Here is a 25,654-nt window from a genome sequence, read left to right as displayed (position 1 = left end):
TTAAATACACAGATGTGATAGCACTGGGTTAGATTATTATCGAAAACAGCTGTAATATATTTCTGGGGGGAATGAACTCATCGGGATAAGAGTATAGGAACATTCTTACCCTTATGGAATTCGTTACTGAAATTCCAGTGGAATTTACTTCATTATTATCATTAGGTACATCGTGACTCAGGATCCTGAATACTTAAAATGTAACTTTGAAGTAGTGTACAAAATAAAAGGATTTTTAACCTTTTTCTAATGTTTAAAAATTTTAAGAAATTTATCTTATACAAGCCGACTTCCTGCGGTTTCACTCACGTAGTTTCTGTAGGATAAAATATAGCCTATGTCATTCACAAATAACGTGGCTTCCTAGTGGTAAAAGAATTTTCAAAATCAATCCAGTAGACATGAAGACGCCCGGGACTTTTAACATCAACTGACTTTCAAAAAAAGTTCATCCGTTTTCCGACATTTCGAAAAATTTATTATTATCGTCATAAAATTAAAATTCTCAGCAAGGAATTGAAAAGTTCATGCAAATCATAAATGGAATCCACGGTCTAAATAACTGTGCGAAAAATCTTCAAAATCATCATCATTATCAACCCATATTCGGCTCACAGCTGAGCTCGAGTCTCCTCTCAGAATAAGACGGGTTAGGCCAATAGTCCAGCACGCTGGCCCAATGCGGATTGGCAAACTTCACACACGCAGAGAATTAAAAAAATTCTCTGATCTGGTATGGTTTCCTCACGATATTTAATTTCTTAAAATGCAAACAACTGAAGGAGGTGCATACCTCGGACCAGATTCGAACCCACACCCTCTGGAATCAGAGGCAAATATCATATCCACTGAGTTATCACGGTTTCATAAATAGTAACCATAATAGACACGATAGATAGGGTAGGAATATTTGTTCAGAGTATTTAGGTAATTGATCAATTAAAACATTAATACCAAATGAAGGTTTTATTAAAAAAAATTGACAATTGAATAAAATTATTACCCTGGTTAAATTAATTTAACAGAACAAAATTATGTATTTCTAATAATATAATACAATTTAAATAAGTAATTCAATGATAAACATAATTTAAGACACAATTTTTTTCGAGTAAGTTAAAGCCTCTTTTTGAATAAATTCAATATTTTTATATACAATATATTAAATTACATCTTTATTTCGTTAACGAAATAATTAAAATGTTTAATGGTTACCCACATTTTAAAACAGTAAAACGGTAAATTAAAAAAATACAAAGTAGTTAAATATTCTATAAAATTAAGACTTTTCAAGAATTATACTAAAATAGTTATTTTGCTACATAATTATTCGCTATCAGATGCAATCCAGTCTTTGGCAAGATGATACACAAAAATTGTAGAAAAATGTGCAATACCATAACTTCGAGAAATACTTTTAGTTCATAATTTTTAAAAATAAATAAATAACTCATTTGTTCATAAATTTGATCTATTTTGATCGTTAAACAATTCTAAAACTCTTATAAAATGAGAAAAATAGACTAAAATAGACCAACTTTTTTAAGAAACATCAGATTCTAATATTCTTGTTCGTCTATGTTTCTGTAATTTGAGACAAAATCAAAAATACTCAAACACAACAAATTCTCGTAAAGACATTCCGATAATAGTCGGATAACTTGAAACTCCCAAAAATATCTTATAACTAGGTATCTTCTACAAATTTCGAAATGCGGTCGATGTAGTCGGAATGAGTTATTCGTAACATATTAAACAGGCCCTTCACAACCTATAGACTCGCAACACCTAACAATTTTTCACTCTAAACGTAAGTCACTTCTGTGACTATGTGAGCGTAAGAGCTAAGTTAATTTCACCGATACGCACACAAGCGTACTTATCGTAGCGTAGCGATGCGTCGAGGGCCCCCATTTCGGGTCACATAAAACGGCATACGAATCCTACTACACACGCCCATCACATTAGCAATGACGAAAAACTTGTGCAATGTGCATAGCCACAGAATATAATAGTTGGCATAGCGCATATCTAAACCATGTTTTTATACATAGATTAGGATTTAAACCCCAAAGTAAACTGAACTTTAAACAGTAGTCTAGGTACTCTATTGTCACATTACTGTTTAAATTTCACTCTATCGCCGATATTTCCTTTGTTTTAAATAAAACAAAGGTTTCAATCTCAATCCATGTTTAAGAACTGTTACTTCCCAAATCTTAACTTAGTCGCTGCCGCCGCCATATTGGATAAATGGCGTCATCAATAGTTATACCGTTCACAACGCAACGTCTACGCCCTGAAACTCCGGTAGGTAAGTGTTCTTTCTGATTTTGTAAGTGCCGTAGGCTCCTTAACGAGACCTCAGAAACGTCACCGGGTGTTTTGGGCTTTATGGAGCCCGAAGGCAGAAGCAGAAGATGTGGGCGGAACGACTCTCTAAAGATGTCTCCTCTGAGACTCGGACTTCGGCTTAGAGAGCCGTTCTGGAAGGATGTTTTGGCCTGAGTGTATCAGTTCGGGCGTCCCTAAGATAAAAAACCCACGTCCAGGTGACGTCAGATACCGGGGACCTCGTCTTCGTGTAGCTTGTTTGTGTTGCCTGGGAAGCATTGTCTGTCATATTAGGTAAGTAGGGCCTGTTAGTCTAAAGACCTTTTAACATATGGATCTTTAGAATCTGCAGCACGTCTCCATCCGACTACAACATAAGTGGACCATTCCACGTTATCACAGCCACTGTACAATATGGCGTCCGTACGCATTCAATACGGACTTATCACATTTTGGGCCAAACCGAAGTACAATAGGAACTAATTTATTTCTAAAAAGAAACAACCATTTTAGACTTTATTGTCGAGAATTATAAACTACAACTACTACATATCTATATTGTTTGTCAGTGAGATGTTACTAGCCTTAGAGTATCAGCTAATCCTTCTCAAGATACACCTGAAGTCATAAACAGGTATAGGTCAATAACATCTCACTGGTGTGTCCTATTAAAACTCTTGGTCAAGCCCAAAATGTGATCAACGTGGTAAAGTATAATAAAACTTAATGACTAATTAAATTCTAATCAACCAAAATACTGAATCATACTACGCTCGATAGTAAAACTGCGGTGCTTTGCGTAAAACAATTAGATATCTAATTTTAGGCAATTATTAGTTTTTGCTAATGTGCCTACATAGATAAGAGACACGTCCATCCAAATATTTTAAATTACTCATATAAACAGTGATATATTAAAAGTATAGTAGGTACTACTTATTTATAATTCACAATACTCTGTTTATCAAACTTACATCATTCATTATCAAGAATCATAAAAAAATGTTTTGAATAGTTAAACCACACACGCAATTATGATTACAAAACATTTAGTGACGTCATTAAGGCAGTTCTTATTGCATGAAATATATTATATTCCAGGAAGTCTGTTTGGCTTTGGCTGTAGTGGTACTGGTAATATCATTGATTTTATTACAACACTGGGCACTAACATTCACAAGTTTGAGTTTACTTACCTATATATTTAACACTTCCTGAACAGCGTTGTAGTCAATATTTAGGTTATTAAATAAATATAAACTCTAATTACTTTTGTTGTTTATGTAAATGAAAGTAAGCCAATGTGGTGACTTTGGTTGCCTCAGTTTAGACGCGCTAGTGGCATATCTAATAGTATAAAGTCAATGGGTAAGAAGCGCATTTGTGTGTATTAACTGATTTCGTTTCGCTATAAAACGTTCCTTCAATATAACACACTAACACACTGTCTACTCCAAATGTTTGTCTGTAAGCCACTAAAACCTGATTCAATTTACAATACAAAATATGATTGACTATACAAAATATGATTAATTGATTAGAAACCGAAAAGGGTGTGGATTTTCATCCTCCTCCTAACAAGTTAGCCCGCTTCCATCTTAGATTGCATCATCAGGTAAGATTGTAGTCAAGGGCTAACTTGAAAAGAATAAAAAAAAAATCATTCATCTTGATAAAAATGACCGTATTATCTAAATATTGTTTTCATAAATAAATCTATTTTGTGAACCGCAGCTTAAATTTCTAAATTAGAGTAAACTTAAAATTACTTGGTGGAGTTTCCGACATTACCTACTTTATTCTTGATCCACTTGCTGGTTCGTGTGAAGATGTCAGGTTGCTGGGATGGATCTTGCCACGCGACAAGATTTACTTTCTTGATTTCTTCGCAGGGCACGATGGGATTACTGAAAACACATTTACATGAATATTGTCATAACATATCATCTCAGACCAATTATTGTATAGGACCTGCCTCGCTAGACGTTACTTTTCTGTCAAAGTATATGATCAATGATCTAATGCGATTATAAAAACTGTCTCTATAGTATCGATGTTAAATAGTTGTAATCGTGTTCGTCGGTTAAAAAGCTCCGTAAAAATACCTTTTTGTGTAATTGAATTGTGTAAAAAACGGGCATAAACTTCTAGTTTAGTATAAGATATATACCAAATCTAAGCTCGTTTTCTTCAGAAAATGACAGACAATTTTGTTCGTGACTATGAGTGCGATACAGGTCCTTCTCTAATTGTTCTGAGCATATCATAAACCTAGTTTGAAATTAGCTGACGACGACGACGACAAACTAGCGGACGACCGCGACTTCGTCCGCGTGGAATTTAGTTTTTCACAAATCCCTCGGGAACCATGGATTTTTCTTTGATAAAAAGTAGCCTATGTGTTAATCCAGGCTATAATATATCTTAATACCAAATTTCACCTAATTCGGTTCAGTAGTCGAGGCGTGAAAGAGTAACAAACATTCATATCATCAAAATCATCAGTTTTCTCAAATCTCGGGAAACCATGGATTTTTTCGGGATACAAAGTAGTATATGTGTCATCCAGAGTAAAATCTATTTCCATTCCAAATTTCAGCCAAATCGCTTCAGTAGTAGCGGCGTTAAACAGTAACAAACATCCAAACATCCATACAAACTTTCGCGTTTTTATTATTAGTAGGATTAGTAGGATAGGACTAGCGGACGCCCGAAAGTTTGTTCGCCCTTAGACCTCCTGAATCCGGCACTTTCGCAAAATTTGTTCTTAGCAGACGTCTATTAATTACAATCTACCTCCCCGCTAAATTTCATCTTTGTACTTCAATCGGTCTTCAATATTTCGTGATGTTTTCAGCAAATTCTAGGCGGTTTAAGAGTTATACAAATACAGTTAGTGCTATAAGTAGACGACGGCCTCCGTGGCGCAGTGGTATGCGCGGTGGATATACAAGACGGAGGTCCTGGGTTCGATCCCCGGCTGGGCAGATTGAAATTTTCTTAATTTGTCCAGGTCTGGCTGGTGGGAGGCTTCGGCCGTGGCTAGTTACCACCCTACCGGCTAAGACGTACCGCCAAGCGATTTAGCGTTTCGGTACGATGCCGTGTAGAAACCGAAAGGGGTGTGGATTTTCATCCTCCTCCTAACAAGTTAGCCCGCTTCCATCTTAGTCTGCATCATCACTTACCATCAGGTGAGATTGTAGTCAAGGGCTAACTTGTAAAGAATAAAAAAAAAAAAAAAAAAAAAAAAGTAGAATCTCACCTTTCAGAGGCCGGTTGGAACACGTCCTTCTGAACGCTGCGTATGTCTGTATTGTCACACAGAAGCCTGGACAATGAAGCGCGTCGCAGCTCCACGAGTTGTCTCTTAGAGAAGCTGCCAGACTCTCCCGAATGCGTGTAGAAGTAACGGTCACCGTTACGAGTACGCCACAGTTGTTCCTCTGGAGAAGATTAATATATAAATAAATATTCGGCTCACTGCTGAGCTCGAGTCTCTTCTCTGAATGAGATGGGTTAGGCCAATAGTCCACCACGGCCCAATGCGGATTGGCAGACTTGACACGCAGAGAATTAAGAAATCTCTCTGGTATGCAGGTTACCTCACTATGTTTTCCTTCACCGTTTGAGACACGTGATATATAATTTCTTAAAATGCACATATCTGAAAAATTGGACCGGATTCAAACCTACGCCCTCCGAATCGAAGGCAGAAGTCATATTCCCTGGGCTAGCAACGCTCTTACTTGTTTTACTTATCATCAGGTAAAGGGCTAACCTATAAAGATTAAAAAAAGTATATTTCGTCGAAGTCGTGATAGCCCAGTGGATATGACTTCTGCCTCCGATTCGGAGGGCGTAGGTTCGAATCCGGTTCAACTTTTTAGAGAGCATTTTAAGAAATTAAAATCACGTGTCTCAAGCGATGGAGGAAAATACTTTGTGAGGAAACCTGCATACCAGAGAATTTTCTTAATTTTCTACGTGTGTGAAGTCTTCCGATCCGCATTGGGCTAGCGTGGTAGACTATTAGCCTAACCCCTCTCATTGTGAGAGGAGACTCGTGCTCACTTGTTACTTTGAATTTAGTAAAATCCTGTAGAAATACATGACTATAACTTACTGAGGAGGCACGAAGCAGTGGGTCCCAACAGAGAGCCTTCGAGATGGTATTCCGCCATCACTCCCACTACCAGATCGATGTCACTGGGATGCTCGTACAATTCTGATAACTTGTCGATAACCTAAAACAGAAATAACATATTATATGAAAAAAAAAAAGGATATTTGCCAAATCTTTTAAACAGATTTGCATGAAATACCTACTCTAGCTAATTAACTATGGGCCTCATAAGAAGGCTCAGAATCACACAGCGGGCGATGGAACGAGCTATGTTAGGAGTATCTCTGTGTGATCGAATCAGAAATGAGGAGATCCGCAGAAGAACCAAAGTCACCAACATAGCTCAACGAGTTGCGAAGCTGAAGTGCCAATGGGCGGGGCACATAGTTCGAAGAGCCGATGGACGTTGGGGTCCCAAAGTGCTGGAATGGCGACCCCGCACTAGTAAGCGAAGTGTTGGCCGACCCCCCACCAGGTGGACTGACGACATCAAGCGAGTCGCAGGGATTCGCTGGATGCAGGTGGCTCAGTATCGTGATGTTTGGAAGTCCCTACAAAAGGCCTATGTCCTGCAGTGGACGTCCATCGGCTGATATGATGATGATGATGACTCTAGCTCTCTGAATAGGAAGTAGGGACTTACGTCCTGCGGCATGACATCGGCGAGTTGCGCGAAGGTAGTGGGCAGGGGCAGGCCGCACAGCGCGCGGTAGTGAGCGTAGCCAGGCAGCCCGTGGTCGCGCCCACGCTGGATGTCCACCGCCATCACGTCCAGACCACCCAGCCAATGATGATGAAGCTGGAAAAATTCATCATCATTAACATTCCATATTCGGCTCACCACGACCACGAGTCAGAATTAAGACATCGTTAAAGGAGATGGTCCAAAATTGAATGGAACCCAGGTCCAGTCATTGTAGCGGAAATAAAAGAAAATATATTTTAAATATTTTTGATTATACAAATCTACGACTTTACTTTAATTCTTTCGAAATAATATTCATTATCTCCCAAGAAACAAGCAACACTATTATGGGTAATGGCGGATTGATGACGTTTTCAATGCAGTAATCGATTTGACGTTTGCTGTCAATTGTCATGTCATAGTTGCTTTAAGGGCGCCTTCTTGATATAACTCAAAAACTTGCGTTTTAATTTTATTTATTTCTTTTTATTTAGTTACATTTATTCACTTTAATAAATTTTAATAAGATCCTTGTATTTTTTAAATTTTAATGATACGGGGTACAAGAGTGGACCTAAAATGGACCATCTCCTTTATCTTAACCAAGATAACCCAAGTGGTCACAAATAGGTGAAGTTAAAAAAAAATTAACACATCGACTGTGAAACGCTATAGGAAAAAATATTTTTATTTTCGAATACTGCGATATGGGCATCAAATTCGAGGGTTCATCAATAGGATTTCAAAATGGTATAGCAAAGGAAATTCGTATGGTCAATGGTATGACCATATTTAAAAAACCTACAATTAGAAAAACGTTATTTAATAATTGCCATACAAAATACGCGAAGCGGATTACGGTAAGACGAGCAGGTTAGGCAATCGGGTTTTTTTTTTAATTATTGATCTGTTTACCACCTTGATAGATAGTTATGAAACATTTCAATTCTACTAATATTATAAACGCGAAAGTTTGTATGGATGTTTGGATGTATGTTTGGATGCTTGGATGTTTGTTACTCTATAACGCCGCTACTACTGCAGCGATTTAGCTAAAATTTGGAATGGAAATAGATTTTACTCTGGATTAACACATAGGCTACTTTTTATCCCGAAAAAATCCATGGTTTCTCGAGATTTGCGAAAACTGATGACTTTGATGATATGAATGTTTGTTACTCTTTCACGCCTCAACTACTGAACCGAATTAGCTGAAATTTGGTATTAAGATATATTATAGCCTGGATTATTAACACATACTACTTTTTATCCCGGAAAAAATCCATGGTTCCCGAGGGATTTGTGAAAAACTAAATTCCACGTGGACGAAGTCGCGAGCGTCCGCTAGTAAAAGAATAAAGGAAACTTGGTATATGGTCGTAAGTACAACCTGAATTAATACTTAAAGTTAAATTCATTCTTTTAGGGACAACAGATTTAAAAACCCAACTTACATCGTCATCATAATTGAAGTCCAATTTCTGGCTTTTCTGATTAACCATACCCCGGAGGATATTCTCAAGGCCTTTCTTCTCAGCGAGCAGTTCAGGTTTGAAATAGCTGTTCTTTAGGCGATGTGCGGTTGTCTTATCGTTTTCATCTAGCATTTCGATGTCCTGGTCGAGTAAACTGTTGACGAAGTGGAAGCCCGCCGTGGCGAAGGAGTTGGTGATGGTGGGGTCAATGTCCGAATTGTAACCGATGTCGTAACTGTCGAACATCTCGTCGAAGCCTTTACCTGTAATAATTAAGTTAATCAATAACGATTTTAGGACAAACAGATGTTCCTATAGCTTGGCCAATTCGTTCGTAACACTCCCGATGGACCGCGGGGGCCGGGAGGACGCCCCACAGTCCTTCCCTTCCCCCCCCCCCCCCTTCGTCACCCGCATACCATGGGAGTGTCATCAACGAATTTGTCAACTAAGTATACTAATATTATAAAGCTGAAGAGTTTGTTTGATTGAACGCGCTAATCTCAGGAACTACTGGTCCGAATTAAAAAATTCTTTCAGTGTTAGATAGCCCACTTATCGAGGAAGGCTATAGGCTATATATTATCCCCATATTCCCACGGAAACGGAAACCACGCAGGTGAAACCGCTCGGCGTCAGCTAGTTAGTAAATACTTGTGTCCTCGCTGGTTTATTCTAGTTGATAGGGTAGACTGTGTGGCTTCCGGATCACGAGGTCCTGGGTCTGACCTCTACCTACAATTCGGAGGGCGTAGGTTCGAATCCGGTCCGGAGCATGCACCTCCAACTTTTCAGATAAGAGTGTGTGAAGTCTGTTAATGCGCATAGGGCCTGGGTGGTGGACTATTGGCCTAACCCCTCTCATTCTGAGAGGAGACTCGCACTCCAGCTTGTGTTATCTCCCAATAATATTAGTCATATCATGGGTGAATAGGCATCTTCTAGAAAAGCACATTTCACCATAGGTTACATCGTTGTTTGCAGTTAAATTACCTATTTCTTTTTAGTTTTAAACCTATAAGTAATAAATACTATTCGTATTCATATCCAAATTCCTGTAAGTGGTTAAATGTTGCATTGATTCCTATCGAAGTGCACAAATAAACTTCGTTATTCATTCAATCAGTATGATACATTTGCCTGTGGAATATTCCATATGTTGTTGAACAAAAACAAAGCTCAACAATACGACACCAATTGATGGTACCTACTAATAACAATTGAATTGTTATGAAGTAACACTGTAGGATGTTTATGGCTATTCATTTCCTAATTTAACTTCGGTAAAAAGTAGCTACATACAATTTAATGTGTGCACTAAGTTTTACACAATATATCTCATCATTATCAACCCCTATTCGGCTTACTGCTGAGCTCGAGTCTCCTCTCAGAATGAGAGGGGTTAGGCCTACCACGCTGGCCCAATGCGGATTGGCAGACTTCACACAAGCAGACAATTAAGAAAATTTTCTAGTATGCAGGTTTCCTCACGATGTTTTTCCTTCACCGTTTGAGACACGTGATATTTAATTTCTCAAAATGCACATACGAGTAACGGGACGAGTTGGAGTTGCATGCCCCGGACCAGAGTCATATCCACTAGGCCATTACGCAATAACATAAACAAATTACTTAGCAAAGTGATTCTCAATAATAGAATCATAAAACCTAGATACCTACTACAGTAGTATATAGGTTGCATAAAAAAACTATAATTACTCAAAGAAACCGATCACGCAGAATGAGTCCCATGATCACGAAGCGACAGAGTGCTCTATGTGAGTCAGTAAAGTCCATAAGTCCACGGATTCTTAATTGATCGGACTGTCCAAAGGAAAATGAGTAATTTGATGAGTACAGAAAACTGCAATGTCTTGCGTAATTTAAAACGCGCAGAATAAATAGCAAACTACGTAGGTATGACAATCGCAACATCATAAAATCAGAATATCATACAAACAGTAAGTTTATTGAGGTAAGAAGTAAGGATATCATTTCATGTGTAGATTTATCTGAAAATTTGTCACGTGGTGCTATCATTCCATTCAAAAGACAGTAAATTAAGAAAAAGAAAAATCCAGTCGCATAGCTTGAACTAATACCAACATACCTATATGGAGGTAAAAAGAAAGGAAAATCATAAATACAGGGAATAGTTTTGCTGAAAATTATAGCTAAGACACTTTTAGTTTTCCAAAAATAGTTTTCCTCCAATTTACACGCCATAATACAGTAATTTAGTTAAAAGCACATAATATTATGTAAAAATGTGACCTCTAAAATGCTTACGTTTTAAAGAAAGCATAACTAAGCGAAATGCATTGTGAACTTACCAGTGAGTGCAGGTATCCAATGCTTGTAGCTAATGTGTTGTAATTCCGCAACAACAATTCTTCTCGCTTCATGGTACAGTTTATCAGAATTCCAGCCAGGATTCAGGGACGCCAATGTCCTTGCTATGCGATTGTGCTCTCTAACCCATAGGGAATGCAGACTAGTTAGCCATGGGTGCATATTTCCACGAACATCACCTGCAAGAATTAATTCAAGATAATAGGGAAATCCCAACGGTCTGATCTTCCGAGCCGAGGACTGAGTTTCACAGGAAACACCCTTAGAGATATTACATCACCCACGTTCTTCCTGCCCTAGGATTCCTCTCTAACTAGATTTTTTATCAAGGCTCAAGGCACTCTGTAGGTCATGGAGCGGGCTATGAACGGAGTATCTTTGACATAGCTCAATGAAGTTGTAATGGTCAGGGCACATAATTCGAAATGCCGATGGATATTGGTCCCCAATGTACCTACTTACCTTGGTCTATAGGCCTCTTAAGAAGGCTCACGCAGCGGAACGAGCTATGCTTAGAGAATCTTGTGATAGAATCAGAAATGAGGAGATCCGCAGGACGTTGGGGGCCCAACCCAAGGTGCTGGAATTGCGACCCCGCACTAGAAAGCGCAGTGCTGGTCGACCCCTTACCAGGTGCACTGACGGCATCAAGCGAGTCGCAAGGATTTGCTGGATGTAGGATTGTGATGTTTGGAAGTCCCCATAAAAGGCCTACGTTGGAACCCGCACCGGAAAGCACAAAGTTGTTCGTCCCCCAAACTACGAGTAGGTGGACTGATGACATCAAGCAGGTAATAGGGAATTACTGAATGCATGCGGTTCGAGACTAAAGAACCTACACGTGGCATATATCCAGCAGTGGACGTACATCGACTGAAAACTATGAAGATGATAACTGCGACAGAACTCACCAGTATTAAAGCAGGCACCAGATTTGTTGTCAACAAGACACTTCTCTGTGGGATTTGCGGCCAGCTGCAATAATTCCTCGTTGTCAATAACAGATGTCTTCAACAATCCACCAGTCATCTCGCGCAAAGCAGCTGAATCTCGGCTAGTTGAACCGTAGATGTGAGAGCCATCCATGAAATGCGTTGCCTGATTCATCTAGGACAAAAGAAAATAACATCTAAACCGTGGAGTGGAATGTTTAGCTGTATGTATTTCTTTTTATTTTAAAGATTTTAGAGTGTGAAAGCAAAAATTTGTAAAATGTAGGTCATCCACAATCTCTTTTTTCCTGGTTTAGCGTGCGCCGAAGTTGGAAACATTCTACATTGGTTAAGTTTCTGTCATATTTATTTTAAGCGAGCATTTTTCTTCTTTTGTGAGAAATCATTTGCCCTTCATTTGGGGGGAACCCCCCTTTTTGATCCCCCCCTCCAAGGAACGCTACGCCACTGATACCTGCCCTAATTTTTTATTTGCTGTTAAACATTGAATTTGGCTTTTTAATAATCTCGATTGGTCGACGAACAAATCGAACTGTTACAACAGATGCACAAGGTTCATAAACAAGGTCAATGAATTCAGTCAATAGACCTACCGGCATGATACTAATAATGTTGTAAACATGTTGCAGCAATAAGCAGAATTGTAAATACCTACTTATACCTAACAGCAACTATGTTTGTGGCTAGTGTAATACATTAGATAAAGTACCTACCTACTGTATCTAATGTATATGCATACGGACAGAGTAAGTATTTACTGTGGTACGGGGTACCTATTCCATAGGTCGTAGTTATAAAAAGCTAAATTACCAAAGACCAAAGCACAGTAAATATCTTTACAAAGATTGTGCGACTCCCACAAAAAAATATCTATATACAGCGTGATCCCAAATCCCAATTGAGTGGAGATATTGAGTTTTGATATGTCTGAAAACCTTACAAAAAACAATCATTATGAAGGGACTTTTTAGCTTGAACAGACAATAATTTTTAAAACAGCTATTTACGAACTCTATAGTTAATTGCGCGGTAGGTACCTACCTAATGAGTTTTGATAAATTGCAATAATTAACAAACAATCTAAGTAGGTAGGACAAACAGATTTGTTTTGTTAGCCCCAATAAAATGTACTAAAACGCAATTATTTTTACTGAATCAACTACGAATCTATATTATTTAACATATACCTACTCATATGTGTATTAAGAATTTAAAATGTACTCGTGTAAACTAATGAAGTTAATCATTAGAATATTCCTACGAAGTTATACCCTTGACTAAGTCAAATCCAATGTACAAGTCAATGTGCATTATATAAGAGGTATATAATGATGAAGAAATACCAAGGGTGCTATATTTAGAATACCGGTTAAAACAAGTTTGAACCTAGAGGTTCCCCTTTTTGCACAGGATAATAAGAATCTATTTTTATACCGCACTCCTATGGCGTCTTTACTTGTTGTTCTTATCACGCAACCTTTAAAGGGAGACATAAAAAGGTTTACTGAGTGACGGCTATTGTCCACGACTAGCCTTTTATAAGTAGGTAACTGGTCAATAGATAAAGGACTTTCCTTAAAATTAAACTGAGTAAGTAAGTAAGTAAGCCATCAAAAGAAGTTCTGTTAAAGAAATTCGTAATAATTTGCTTAGCAAAAAATGTTAACTTTTGTAAGTATATGAAATGAATGTAATGAAATGAAATTTATTGGTAGGTTTAAAAACATTACATTATCTAATTGTGCCGAGACGTTCTTTTAAACTAAAACATTAACCTCCTTCTGACGCAGTCCTTGTGTCTGAAGGATTAAAGACCTATTGATTCAAAAGAGTGACAAATTATATAACTTCCCATATTTGCAGAGATGAGCATAACATCAATAGGTCGTATGTGTTAATAAAGAAAAGAAGAAGATAAATAAAGAAATGCAAAGATTCATAGATGAAGTGTAATCATTGTAAATTGAGACTTTTATTGCTGCGATTTGTTTTCAAACTAAATGACTCACATTAAAAACAAAGATACGTACGTATACTTAGTTTACACATTGTAAGTAAACATCTACATACCTATTATACGTAAGTAGGTACCTACATCCTATAATTGCGTAAATACCTACTGACATCATAAATGATACTTTACGAATCTTATTTGCATCACAATTATTACTTGTAAGCATTTAAGATTCTTTTATTGATGTTCATAGAGTAACAAAACTTTAAGATTTGTATATTGAAGGACGTTGTATTAAAATGAAAAAGAATCAACTGACTATTAGATACTTAAAACTCAAAGATGTACATAATAAGAGAATATTAAAAAACGCAAAATAACATCCTACCTATGTGCCATCTACTGTTTTCATTGTTTTTCATGTTTCATGTGTTAAACATGACATTAACTTGGTAATAAATAATTATACGAGAATAAACAATCTCCCTCGTGCTCTAACTTTAATATCTTATCAAAACAGTCAATATTGTACATAGCTACGTCAATAAACATAGTCATATCTCTTAGCACATTATAGTATCACATATTTATATATTACCAATATTACATGATGTACAAAGTCCTCTGAAGTGGAAATGAGAAAATCCAACTTAGTAATACGAATAATTGACGGATATAAACTTTATGGAAATAACCTTTCAGAAGGTTTTAAACTGAAAAACCCAGAGTCTCAACAACTAGCACAGCGAATCAAAATCATTAGATATATATAAAATGCTTACCTGTTCAGCAGCGCCAAAAGTACAGTCTCCACGGTAGGTTGTGACAGATCTCGTGTAGTCCATGCAGGTCACATATTTATCTTTGTAGAAAGGATCCTGGTCAGGTACTGAGATGGGCATACAACTGGGATGCAAATACCGAGGACTGAGGTTGTAACCAGAATCGTCACAGCATCGGATGGCTTCGTTAGTGTGAACTATGCCAAAAGAAAGTTTCTTTACATTCTGTCGATTTTTAGGTGAATTTTCACCGAGATGGCGCAGTTAGTAATGCTGTTGTATTTAACATAGATGTTATTTGTTTACCAGCTCGGGTCAAAACCGGATTTCATATTTTCTGTCTGTCTGGTCGTAGGTCGTCGTAGCCGCGATTAGTTAGCGTTGAATCTAAAGTATGGGTAAAATATTGTACCCTGTTACAAAAAAACCGCTATCATCTTACGACTGCATTGTCATTCGCAGCCAAAGACAGAGCTAACTTGTTAAGTAACCTACCTACCTAGGTAAACTTAATATCTTAAAATAATAAAGTGACAAATTAGAATAATGTTAATGCTACTCACTTGTTTTACGAACAGGTGTATGTACCAAGTCGTGTAAAATGAATTGACTCCACACAGGCAGGGCAATCGTCTTTTTGTTATTTGGCACATCCAAGTTGTTAGCTAAAACTGTGCTGACTAAGCGAGCTGATGGCAATTCTTTGTGGCTATGAGCACGACGAGGCTATAAGTAAAGACACCAATTAGAATCTACTACCAAATAAATGAGATTTTAGGGATAAAGATTTTATGGAAAGGAATAGCATGATTTTAATTACCTCTTCAATACCATCAGAGTATCTCGGATGCAAAAGTCGTTTATAACCAGTAAGCGCTTGTCCCCAAGAAGATCGTACAGGGTTGTTGCATGATCCATCAAATGTACGATATCTCGACGACATTTTGTTGGTGCCGCAAGTAAATTTTTCCAGTTGAGAGCATTCGCCACCATATTCAGTTCCCCGTAAATTCAACGTGCTTATGAAGCTGGCACATTCATCGTTCGCCAAGCCGTATCTAAATAGTAACAAACTTTGAATTAATGATATGGGTAAGACCCTTATGATTAAAACGGAAGTAAAGAGCTATGATACCGATTCTGTTCTGATGCGTCAGGACACGACACATCAGACAAATGTAATTTCGCCTTTATAGGTATCATTTTTATAACGCTTCTTACCTAACACATCTTGTCCAAACCAGGTTCTGAGATGCCTTTGTAATTGTCATAGACGATTTCTCATACTTCATTGCGTCAACAGAAGGAGATCCATGGATGGCAAGGCCCAAAGCCGCCGAACCTGCTTTTGGTTTAATGCCTGATATATCTAAGTTGTCCTCCAAGCGTTCAAGCATCGAAATTGATAGCTTGCTAAAGTTTATTGACTTATTCGTGTGCGCTGTTGTTACTGGGGGCAATCGCTTTAGCATTTGGGCGCTTGGAAACGGGAAGTCATACATTGGTGGTGGATGACTTATGTCTGTAACAATGACTTGGATTAGAAATACCTAATTTCATTCAACACCAGGTTTACTCTTCAAAACTACTTACCCGTCGTGAGAATAAGATTCAGGGGGTATGGGGCGACGTGAGCACCAAATGTCACCCCAGCCCACAACACGATACCCAGCAGCACCATCTTTAACATCTCCTCCAGTATTCTGAAAATATACCACTTATGAAAAAACAGGAATGATACAATGGAATGATACAATAGAGTTCCAAAAGAATACTAACACTTTTCGACGAAATTTTAATAACAGCATTCGTATGACACGCCCTAAGATTGGACTCGTACTGATGAAGTATTGTTGCAAGAAATAGTTTATATCAAAACCAATATTACAAAAGGGTATCAGCATAGTTCTGGGTGACATGACCTCAAGATTGTGTGCAAACAAATGTCGTCACGCATGTGTCGATTCTCGGTCATTAGCGGGACGAGCCCCCGGATATGAAATACGATTATTAGATAGAAGACACAACAAAAGTCAGTAAATAGAAATGATTGACATAAATTTATCATTGATTTATAGCGCAAAATTACATGTTATACAAGTTCATAGAATAAGCGGTCGTGGCCTTTTGAAAGGAGTGATACTAAGATTATTACAACCAATTAGTAATGATTGGTCTTAATATGTGACACGTTCATCGTTTAGATCGTCATTAACAACCACAAGATAATTTAAACAGATAAAATTGGACGGAATTTAGAAGAACTGGATGATCAAAACTCAGATAAGGACTTAGAAGAATTTCGGAAATTACACCAGATCAACAAAGAGCAAGGAGAGAAAAATATAAACTTCGAATACAACAACCAAAATATGCGATTATATCTGTAAACTGACGAAAGATTCACGAAGCATCCCTTTTCCATAAAACTAGGTAAGTACCTATATTTTGAATTGCTTGCTGAAGAGACGATCGATTTCGATTTTATGACTTAAAAATTTCGACTATTATTAAAACGCTTATCTGACTATTATTAAAATGGTAACTGAGTCATAATCAGTTACCATTTTTACGCCTAGTTATCATTTTTACTTTTATCCCATGCTTTACTATCCATTCATCATCCATTATTTCTTTATTAGTACGTAAGTTGTTACTTTGTTTATTTACTGCTATTTGCAAATGTATTCTCAAAGTTTATCTGTATGTTGAAGTTGTAAATGATGATGATGTATACATTCACTTGAAGACGCTAATTTTCAAATTGGCGTATTAGACGGAGAGCAAGCGAAGCCAGACCTTCGTCATTTGATAAAAGCTGACAGTTTGTCAGACCATGCTGACAATGATGCACAGGTAGGTAAGTATGGAGTTTGGACCGTGGTGGGTTTGGAAGGTAGCAGATTTCAAGGATCCAGAACCCAGATCCTCAACCATCTAAGCAATTTTTATATTTTTCTCTACATAATATTACGATTTTTAAAACCATTTCAAAAAATATTGCTGTTTTTACAAAGAATTAGTATCATATAGTATAATATAGTATCATAATAGGTAGGTGCATAGGTTCGATCCGTAATATTTAACAAATATCAGATCTTAATTACAGCTACAGCATAGAAAATTTTAAAAAGTCCCGAAAATATATAGCATTTGGTCACCCTACGATTTTTTTTAAAGTAATAAAATTAGGTTTAGATTATTTAATTATGTATATGTTAGATGATGATCTTCGAGGTGCATTTGATTCATTAAATATAGAACACCTGTAGGTGTATTTATCATCATCATCTTCAACAACTAATCAACTAAATCAAATAACTTGACGGTGGCTGGTTATTTATTTATTAGAAAATTAATTATCATAATATTATTGTTTAAACGCTAGTATTTTGTTATCAATATCACAGCTGTGTTTACAAATACATGTTACTTAAATCAAAATAAACTCGTGGCAGATAAGACAAGGTGAAACTGCAGTGGAAGCAAAGCCAAAGACCAAAAGATAACTTTTGAGCTTCAACTTACGTGGAATGTTCCCCACAGCCGGCGCATTCCGACTTCCTTCTAGAACATTTCTCTGAAGACTTATTCGTCTCGTTCAACATCGACTTTCCTTCGATGATCCGTTTAAACAGCATAGTAGCAGCAGGAGGATCTGTTGTTTACGACAGTTGTCGCGCTTGTGGCGAATGTTTGATTTATTGAGAACGACAGGAGACACTCGCCCGAAGGAACGCTCTTCCATTAGATTCGCAGAGGAGCCAATAACACCTCTACTGCCAAACTGGCACAAGTACTGGCGGTGTGAAAAAAATCGAAAGTCCGAAAGCCGTGTTGACTGCGGTGCGTTCGGCGCGCAACCAAAACCCAGTGCGCCATGTAACACTAACCTAACAGCCCTCCCCTGCCCCGCTTCGCCCCGCCACTGACAAACTCTCACCATACCCTAACGAAATAAGTAAGCCCATAACATGACGCACTGTAATGTTCTATGATAGCACACGGTTTCTTCAGATAATACTGTGTTTAGTAGTACCTACTAGAGGTAGTAACTACGTAACACTCATAATTTAAGCACATGGTTTCATAATAACATACTTACTGCCATTTATGTATAATATTTCACCTAAAGCATGGCACAATAGCGTGGTGGTTCTGTTCTTCAAAAAGGTGACAACACCTTATTGAAGAATTACAGACCCATCTCTTTTTGAGTCATGTCTTCAAGTTGTTCCCGAGAGTTATCGAGAATCATGTCGCCCGTAGGTTTGACGACTTCCAGCCTCCCGAAAGTTTCCCAGCAGGCTTTAGTACTATAGACCATATCCATACGCTGTGGCAGGTTATACAGAAAACCGAAGAGTATAACAAGCCACTACTAATTTGATATAATGAAATAAAAAATACTAATAAATGAAACCTAATTTTATATTGTGGAAGTTGTTGACCGTTTTTTACGCCATTCAACTACAAAAGCCGACATTTTTAGGGGCGATAACGATTACATAAATGAAACATCGATTCTATAGAACCAGTTTTTATAAACTCGTTAGATCGTTGATCTTATACTTTGACAGAGGGGTAACGTTTAGCGACGCAAGTCCCTATACTTACAGTTCGTCTGAGTTTATAATCGATTAGTAAAGGCTGTAATTTTCTAAAGTACTTTTTAAATAAAATTGTTCAGTGTTATACCTACTCAGTGAGCTTAGCTGGCTTAACTATTGTTTTGTTTTGTCTTTAGTGTTGAACAAGAGTAGTGAAGGTAATTGTAAAAGTATCAATAAGAGACTTCTTAAGCCTACGCATAAGTTCCCAGCATCTCTCAATCCTAGAAGTGTTTCTTGCTGGTTTCTACCCGTGCGATCGTTGGTCGATATGACGTATTGTAATTATTAAAGGTTAGAAGTTATTTATGTTATGAGATATCTATTGTCAGTATTATTTCGTGAATTCAGCGATAGCTGACCTATAAAAAGATTTTTATATTCAATCTCTGATAGACTCTCTCAAACTCGTTAGAAGGCCTATTCGCTACCTTTGACGTATGCCTATAGCTATCAAATATAATTAACATCTGTTCAATAACAACCAAATTTTTCGCATTCCGCAAGCCCTTGAAATTGAGATTGTAAATAAAAAAATATCATTCGGTGCCAGCCCGTACACAGTAGATAGATGACATAGTCCACTGGACATTGTGATTTTTGTTAACAATGGCCTTTTCGGAATACTAAAAATGCGAATAATGCTAGTGACAGGTAGCTAACATACTTTAAAGTTAGTGAATTGGATCATTACAGTACACTATAAACATCATGTTATTTTATTCGTTAAGGAATTAAAAGTCTCTACATGTAAGTGAAAAAAACAAGGTTCAACTTTGGCTGTAAAAAAAAACAATTGTTATAACGCACTCTATCTATCACCCAATACTCAATATCTATAAAACTTTAATTTTATAGCCTAAATTTAATATTAATGTACGTTAATTTTGATTAAATTAATATAATTTGCTAGAAATTGTATGCGTATATTTACTGTTTCGAGCTATGCTGTGACGAAAGTCGACTCAGAGCCTCGTTCACAAGAGTTGTCGGTTTAGCTTTGGTTGTGTTGTATTAGGAACGTGTACAAACAATCGCGGATGTGTGTGTAAACTGAAAGAGCGTCAGCAAAACACAAATACAGTTCTAATTTTTTTTTATCCGTACTTCTACACGAATATTGTAAAGAGGAAAGTTTGTGGTATTCATAGACATAGACTCATAGTCATAGGCTATACATATTATTTTATGCACGTTTCCTCACGGGAATTACGCGAATGAAATCGCGGACCGTCGGCTAGTGCTAATTATAAAAAAAAATATTCATAACACTTTCATTTAATGTGAACCTACCTATTATATATATAGTAGATAAAACAAAAAAAATGTAGGTACAAAATTATATTTAGCGAAAACAGGAAAAATATAGCCTAAATTTTACATTTTTAATTACTGTCAGATATATAATTATCGGATTCTGATTCACTCTCATCGGAATCATCTTGCAGATCAATTGCGAACTCAAAATCTAGGTCAAAGTATTTTAAGTATGCTTTTTCTATTTCTTCAATGTGACTGCAGGTGTTTTGCCACGTTACGCTGTTAATTTTGTTGAAGCTTTCATTGATTAATCTTTCTGCGTCAGTCACCATTTGCTCGTTGCTATTTAATGCTATGTATTTTTTTACAATTCCCCAAATATTTTCGACTGCATTCAATTCAGGGTGATACGGGGGGAGACGTAACACATCGAAACCTTTGCTTTCTATAAGCTCATCAATTTCGTATGTAATATTTTGATTTATTTGTTTTTTTATTAAGTCATATAATTCCAATTTCAATAAAGATTCTTCAAAGGGTACGCCCTTGTCCCTAAGCCATTGCTGCATATCTGCTTTCTTTGTTGCTGGTGTTGGTGGTTTTTCAGCCCTTTTCTTATAATAGGAAGCATTGACTAAGACAATGACAGAGCGTTCGGGTACATTGGGTAAAAGTTTTTCGTTGAGCCATTTAATGTAATCGTTATTGCTCATATTATTAGAGTTGTGATCACCAGCTATTGATCTGGCTTTATAAATCAATGTGGCATTTTCAATAAATCCATCTTTTGTCCCTGCGTACGCGAATATAAAACGAGTGCCTGTGCTAAGGAAATTATTTGTTTCGTTGTAGACAATTGGTCGTCCTTGAGAACGATATTCAGATATCTTTTTTAAATATTTGAGTCGCCCCATCTGTACGTCGTGACGTTCCGTTAAAACTTTACGATTAGTTTCTGTTTTGCGCCACTTGTATCCTAATTTCAGTAAAAACTTACGAAGCGTTTCGATGCAGCAATTAAATCCAATTTTTTCATTTACTACTGTTTTCAACTTCGCCAATGTTGGAATTTCATTATGCACGTGGAAATTTTGTATCGTACTTCGGACAACTTCAGCTGTAAAATTATCGATTTCTATCTTGCTACCTCGTTTTTTTCTTTTCAAAGGAGAAGGAAATTTTGAGGATGTGCTTGGCATTTCTTTCTCTTCTTTTAAAATCCGGAGGACTGTTTTGCAACTAACGCCTGTGGCCTCTGCTGTCCGTTGTGAAATATTTTGTAAATGAGACAAATCACAGTTAGGCTCGGCAAATAATTTCGAAAAATCATACTCTTCTTTAAGGAAATGATACACGCTGGCTATCATACTTCGTCCCTGAAATAAAAAAGAACAAATTTTATTAACTTTGAACTTATTCTGCGATGTAGGCGATGGAGCGAGCTATGTTAGGAGTATCTCTGCGTGATCGAATCAGAAATGAGGAGATCCGCAGAAGAACCAAAGTCACAGACATAGCTCAACGAGTTGCGAAGCTGAAGTGGCAATGGGCGGGGCACATAGTTCGAAGAGCCGATGGACGTTGGGGTCCCAAAGTGCTGGAATGGCGACCCCGCACTAGTAAGCGCAGTGTTGGCCGACCCCCCACCAGGTGGACTGACGACATCAAGCGAGTCGCAGGGATTCGCTGGATGCAGATGGCTCAGTATCGTGATGTTTGGAAGTCCCTACAAAAGGCCTATGTCCTGCAGTGGACGTCCATCGGCTGATATGATGATGATGATGAACTTATTCTCCAAATAAAATGAAAACAAAAAAAAATATGTATGTTACCTCACTGTCGACTATTTTACGACGTTTATTGTCCTTGCTGGCGGTACTTTGCAAAGACATCTTGCGTGGACTCTAAAAACACTACTGACTGGAACCGCGTCGCAATCGGAACTGATCGTGAGCGAGGCGAGCGCTCCCGAAGCTACGCACACTAATACAATGTATATATTTAGAATTTCTCCGGTACTCTATACAGATATGATATACAGTACCGGAGAAATTCTAAATATATATATACATAAGTCAGTCTATTCCGGGAAGTCAGGGGATCGATTCTTGTTCTTTATACTCGTCGATGTAATATATAACAAGTTATATTACAATTTGAACTTTATTTATAGGGGATGCTAAAAATAAAATGTCAATAACAACGACGTTGCCATGGAAACGAACGATGTCCCATGCTGTAACTATACAGAAGGCAGGGGCTGTTTGGCTTTGGACTTTAGATGTAGTGGTAAGACGACAAACCAAACGCGTCTGTGTGTGGGTATGAACTGAAAGGTGAAGGAGCGATATCACATATACACGTACACGCATACACACATACACGCACACACCAACCAACGCGCCTGTCTAACGCTTGTTTGCACTAGTTACCACTACATCCAAATGTTAACTGATTGCCCAGAATAGATTGACTAGTCATATAACACATTGTGTTAGTGTGCGTAGATCTCAAGGTGACTTTGCTTCTAGCGTTACTATGCATATATTTGTGTGTGCTTTTTTGCCAATTTTGTACACTTAATTTAAATTCAGAACAGAAGTTTTTGAGCCATGTACTTAGACTTTATATTTGTTTAAACTTACTGTCCTCTGTTTAGTTTAGAACTCCTTTTAGGAGAGAGAATGTGGTGCTTAAACGCACTATGACGCTATAATGCGGAATGGCATATTATGGTACCTATGTGTAGAGGTAATGCTTGATTCAGACGAACACCATGAGGTGTTAATGATAATGATCTGGACCGACTGCTTAACATGCTCTCCGAAGTAAGGGAGTGTTTACACTCATAACTCTTTGTCTCAAAAACTGCTGTCTTACTGCCGATTTTGACGAAACTTGTACTGTTCCCAAATTCGGTGTACCTATTGTTAGACCTCACTTAAAATTAACCGTAAACAATATTCGTAACCTACCCACATATATACGAGATATGCGTTTTTGAGATAATATATTAAATCTTACAGACAAAATGTTTTGGTACCGGTTATCTTACCTTTAGTCCAACATAATACCTATACAATTCTGACAATATTACATTCATACGAGTTGCATTAAACCTCCTTTTTTTGAATTCGGCTAAAATAACGAATTAAACGATCGATGTTGTTGTACCTACATTACAGTAGTAGAGACATTTGCACGTGGGCAGCGAATGTTCGCGGTATGGCGTGCACCTTGCACCCCCCCCCCCTCCCCCCCTCCTCCCCGCGCATGCGCCATAGTTCATCACGCACTGCCCGCGTGCTGTGTGCATTGAAGGCCGGTTTGCCGTTTGAGGTATTCGCATTGTAAACATGCATTGCATTTTAACTTCAATTTCGCTGAAGCGTAGTAATTTGTTTTTATTCGACAAAACAGCGGTTTTACTATTGATAGGTAGGTACTTACACATTACAAAATCCTACTATATACCTATTATTATAAACGCGAAAGTTTGTATGGATGTTTGGATGTATGTTTGGATGTTTGTTACTTTTTAACGATTTGGGTGAAATTTGGAATGGAAATAGATTTTACTCTGGATTGACACAGAGGCTACTTTTAATCCCGAAAAAATACATGGTTTCCCGAGATTTGCGAAAACTGATGATTTTGATGATATGAATGTTTGTTACTCTTTCACGCCTCGTCTACTGAACCGAGTTAGCTGAAATTTGGTATTAAGATATATTATAGCCTGGATTAACACATACGCTACTTTTTATTCCGGAAAAATCCATGGTTCCCGAAGGAATTGTGAAAAATTAAATTCCACGCGAACGAAGTCGCGGGCGTCCACTAGTTACTTTAATGAATAATAAGCATATCTAGATTATTTTTTTACTATATGCTATGCTACTGCTTACTCCACTAAATTTGGCTTCGGATCACGAGGTCCTTGGTTTTTTTTTTTTTTTAAATCTTTATTTAGAAGCTTTATCACAGGATGACAATGTCGCTCCGTAATTCTGCCAACAATTTTAGACTATAATTAACTAACTACACTATTTCTACAATACACAATTTAAATCCAAAATTAATCTAATTACTCTATGTTAAATAACAAAGTGCACAGCACCTTCGCCTGCTCCGACAGGGGAAAAGCCAAGATGCTGTTGCACAGTCCCACACTATTATCTATAAATAGGTCTTCACGCTCAGCTGCGTTCCGCTCACACTCCATCAAAACATGCACTATGTCATCGATGACTCCGCAAACCGGGCAGTTTGGGGAGTCATCGATTCCCATTAAATGTGTAAATTTCTTCGAAGGAATGTGACCAGAACGGAGTCTGAATAGGGCGACCACATATTTCCTTTTAATAGTGTAGAACCATGGATGACGAAGAGGCTCACTCTGTAGAGTCTTGTACCAAATGCCCTTTATGCGAGATCGCTCATTGAAGTATTCGTGCCATATTTCTTTACACATTATTTTCACATTGCCGAGTACATCAGATGACAGAGGCAAACACGGGTAAGGTGTGCCGTCTTGGGTCGCTTGCCGGGCAGCAGAGTCAGCCTCTTCGTTTCCTTTTAATCCTATATGTGAAGGTATCCACTGTATGACAATGCTTATTCCTTTTTCACCAAGCCTACAGATAGAATCTAGAATACTAATGGCTACCGGGGTGCCTCGACATGTCGAAGGAATCTGAGCCAAATGTTGGAGACTGCTTTTTGAATCAGTAAATATAACGAAATTACCACTATAATTTTGAATATTATTAACATGTGTTAGTGCCTCAAAAATTGCTATTAATTCCCCGTTCATAATAGAAATATTAGCATTAATTTTAAATTTATTTATATTATTAATCTGTGGATCATAAAAAGCAGCTCCCATACATATTTCATTTTTAGATGCATCTGTATACAGGCTGTAATATGCACTATATCTTTCATACATATACTTCAAACATGTCATTCTTAGCTCAATTTCGTTAGTCATACTTTTAGCTTTATCTATGCCAACAATATTATCGCAAATAACGTGGGAGAGATCAATATTGCTGGCCCATGTGTTCAAAGTAAATATATTTGGTATAGAGCTGGAATACATGGAAGTATCTCCATAGGTT

The 25,654-nt window shown here is 37.4% G+C and overlaps 3 protein-coding genes across 5 annotated transcripts in view; 1 reads left to right on the top strand and 2 right to left on the bottom strand.

Moving 5' to 3' along the window:
• Positions 1–25,654, top strand: part of LOC112042933 (mediator of RNA polymerase II transcription subunit 4) — a 121,588-nt gene that overhangs the window by 81,832 nt on the left and 14,102 nt on the right. The window lies entirely within an intron of this gene.
• Positions 952–25,654, bottom strand: part of LOC112042930 (peroxidase) — a 31,811-nt gene continuing 7,108 nt past the window's right edge. The window contains exons 1-13 of one of the 3 annotated variants that reach the window (XM_024078141.2): positions 18,190–18,548; positions 16,255–16,364; positions 15,883–16,183; positions 15,482–15,719; positions 15,225–15,387; positions 14,662–14,858; positions 11,884–12,079; positions 10,954–11,151; positions 8,600–8,883; positions 7,104–7,259; positions 6,461–6,581; positions 5,600–5,780; positions 952–4,241 (exon numbers count right to left, since the gene is read on the bottom strand). In XM_024078141.2, the coding sequence (XP_023933909.2) occupies positions 4,100–4,241; positions 5,600–5,780; positions 6,461–6,581; positions 7,104–7,259; positions 8,600–8,883; positions 10,954–11,151; positions 11,884–12,079; positions 14,662–14,858; positions 15,225–15,387; positions 15,482–15,719; positions 15,883–16,183; positions 16,255–16,364; positions 18,190–18,302 (2,400 nt within the window). In that variant the 5' untranslated portion in view covers positions 18,303–18,548 and the 3' untranslated portion in view covers positions 952–4,099. Of the gene's footprint in view, positions 4,242–5,599; positions 5,781–6,460; positions 6,582–7,103; positions 7,260–8,599; positions 8,884–10,953; positions 11,152–11,883; positions 12,080–14,661; positions 14,859–15,224; positions 15,388–15,481; positions 15,720–15,882; positions 16,184–16,254; positions 16,365–16,440; positions 16,485–18,189; positions 18,549–25,654 lie in introns of those variants that run through there. The other 2 variants (XM_024078140.2, XM_024078142.2) reach the window with 2 other exon arrangements.
• Positions 20,598–22,531, bottom strand: LOC112042931 (uncharacterized). The gene is made up of 2 exons (XM_024078143.2): positions 22,364–22,531; positions 20,598–21,907 (listed from the first exon to the last, which is right to left on the bottom strand). The coding sequence occupies exons 1-2, from the start codon at positions 22,421–22,423 to the stop codon at positions 20,657–20,659; spliced, it is 1,311 nt and encodes a 436-aa protein (XP_023933911.2). The 5' UTR covers positions 22,424–22,531; the 3' UTR covers positions 20,598–20,656.

Source organism: Bicyclus anynana, chromosome 10 (genome assembly GCF_947172395.1).
Source record: "Bicyclus anynana chromosome 10, ilBicAnyn1.1, whole genome shotgun sequence".
Classification (NCBI taxonomy): Eukaryota; Metazoa; Arthropoda; class Insecta; order Lepidoptera; family Nymphalidae; genus Bicyclus; species Bicyclus anynana.
This window is presented reverse-complemented; position numbering and strand designations above follow the sequence as displayed.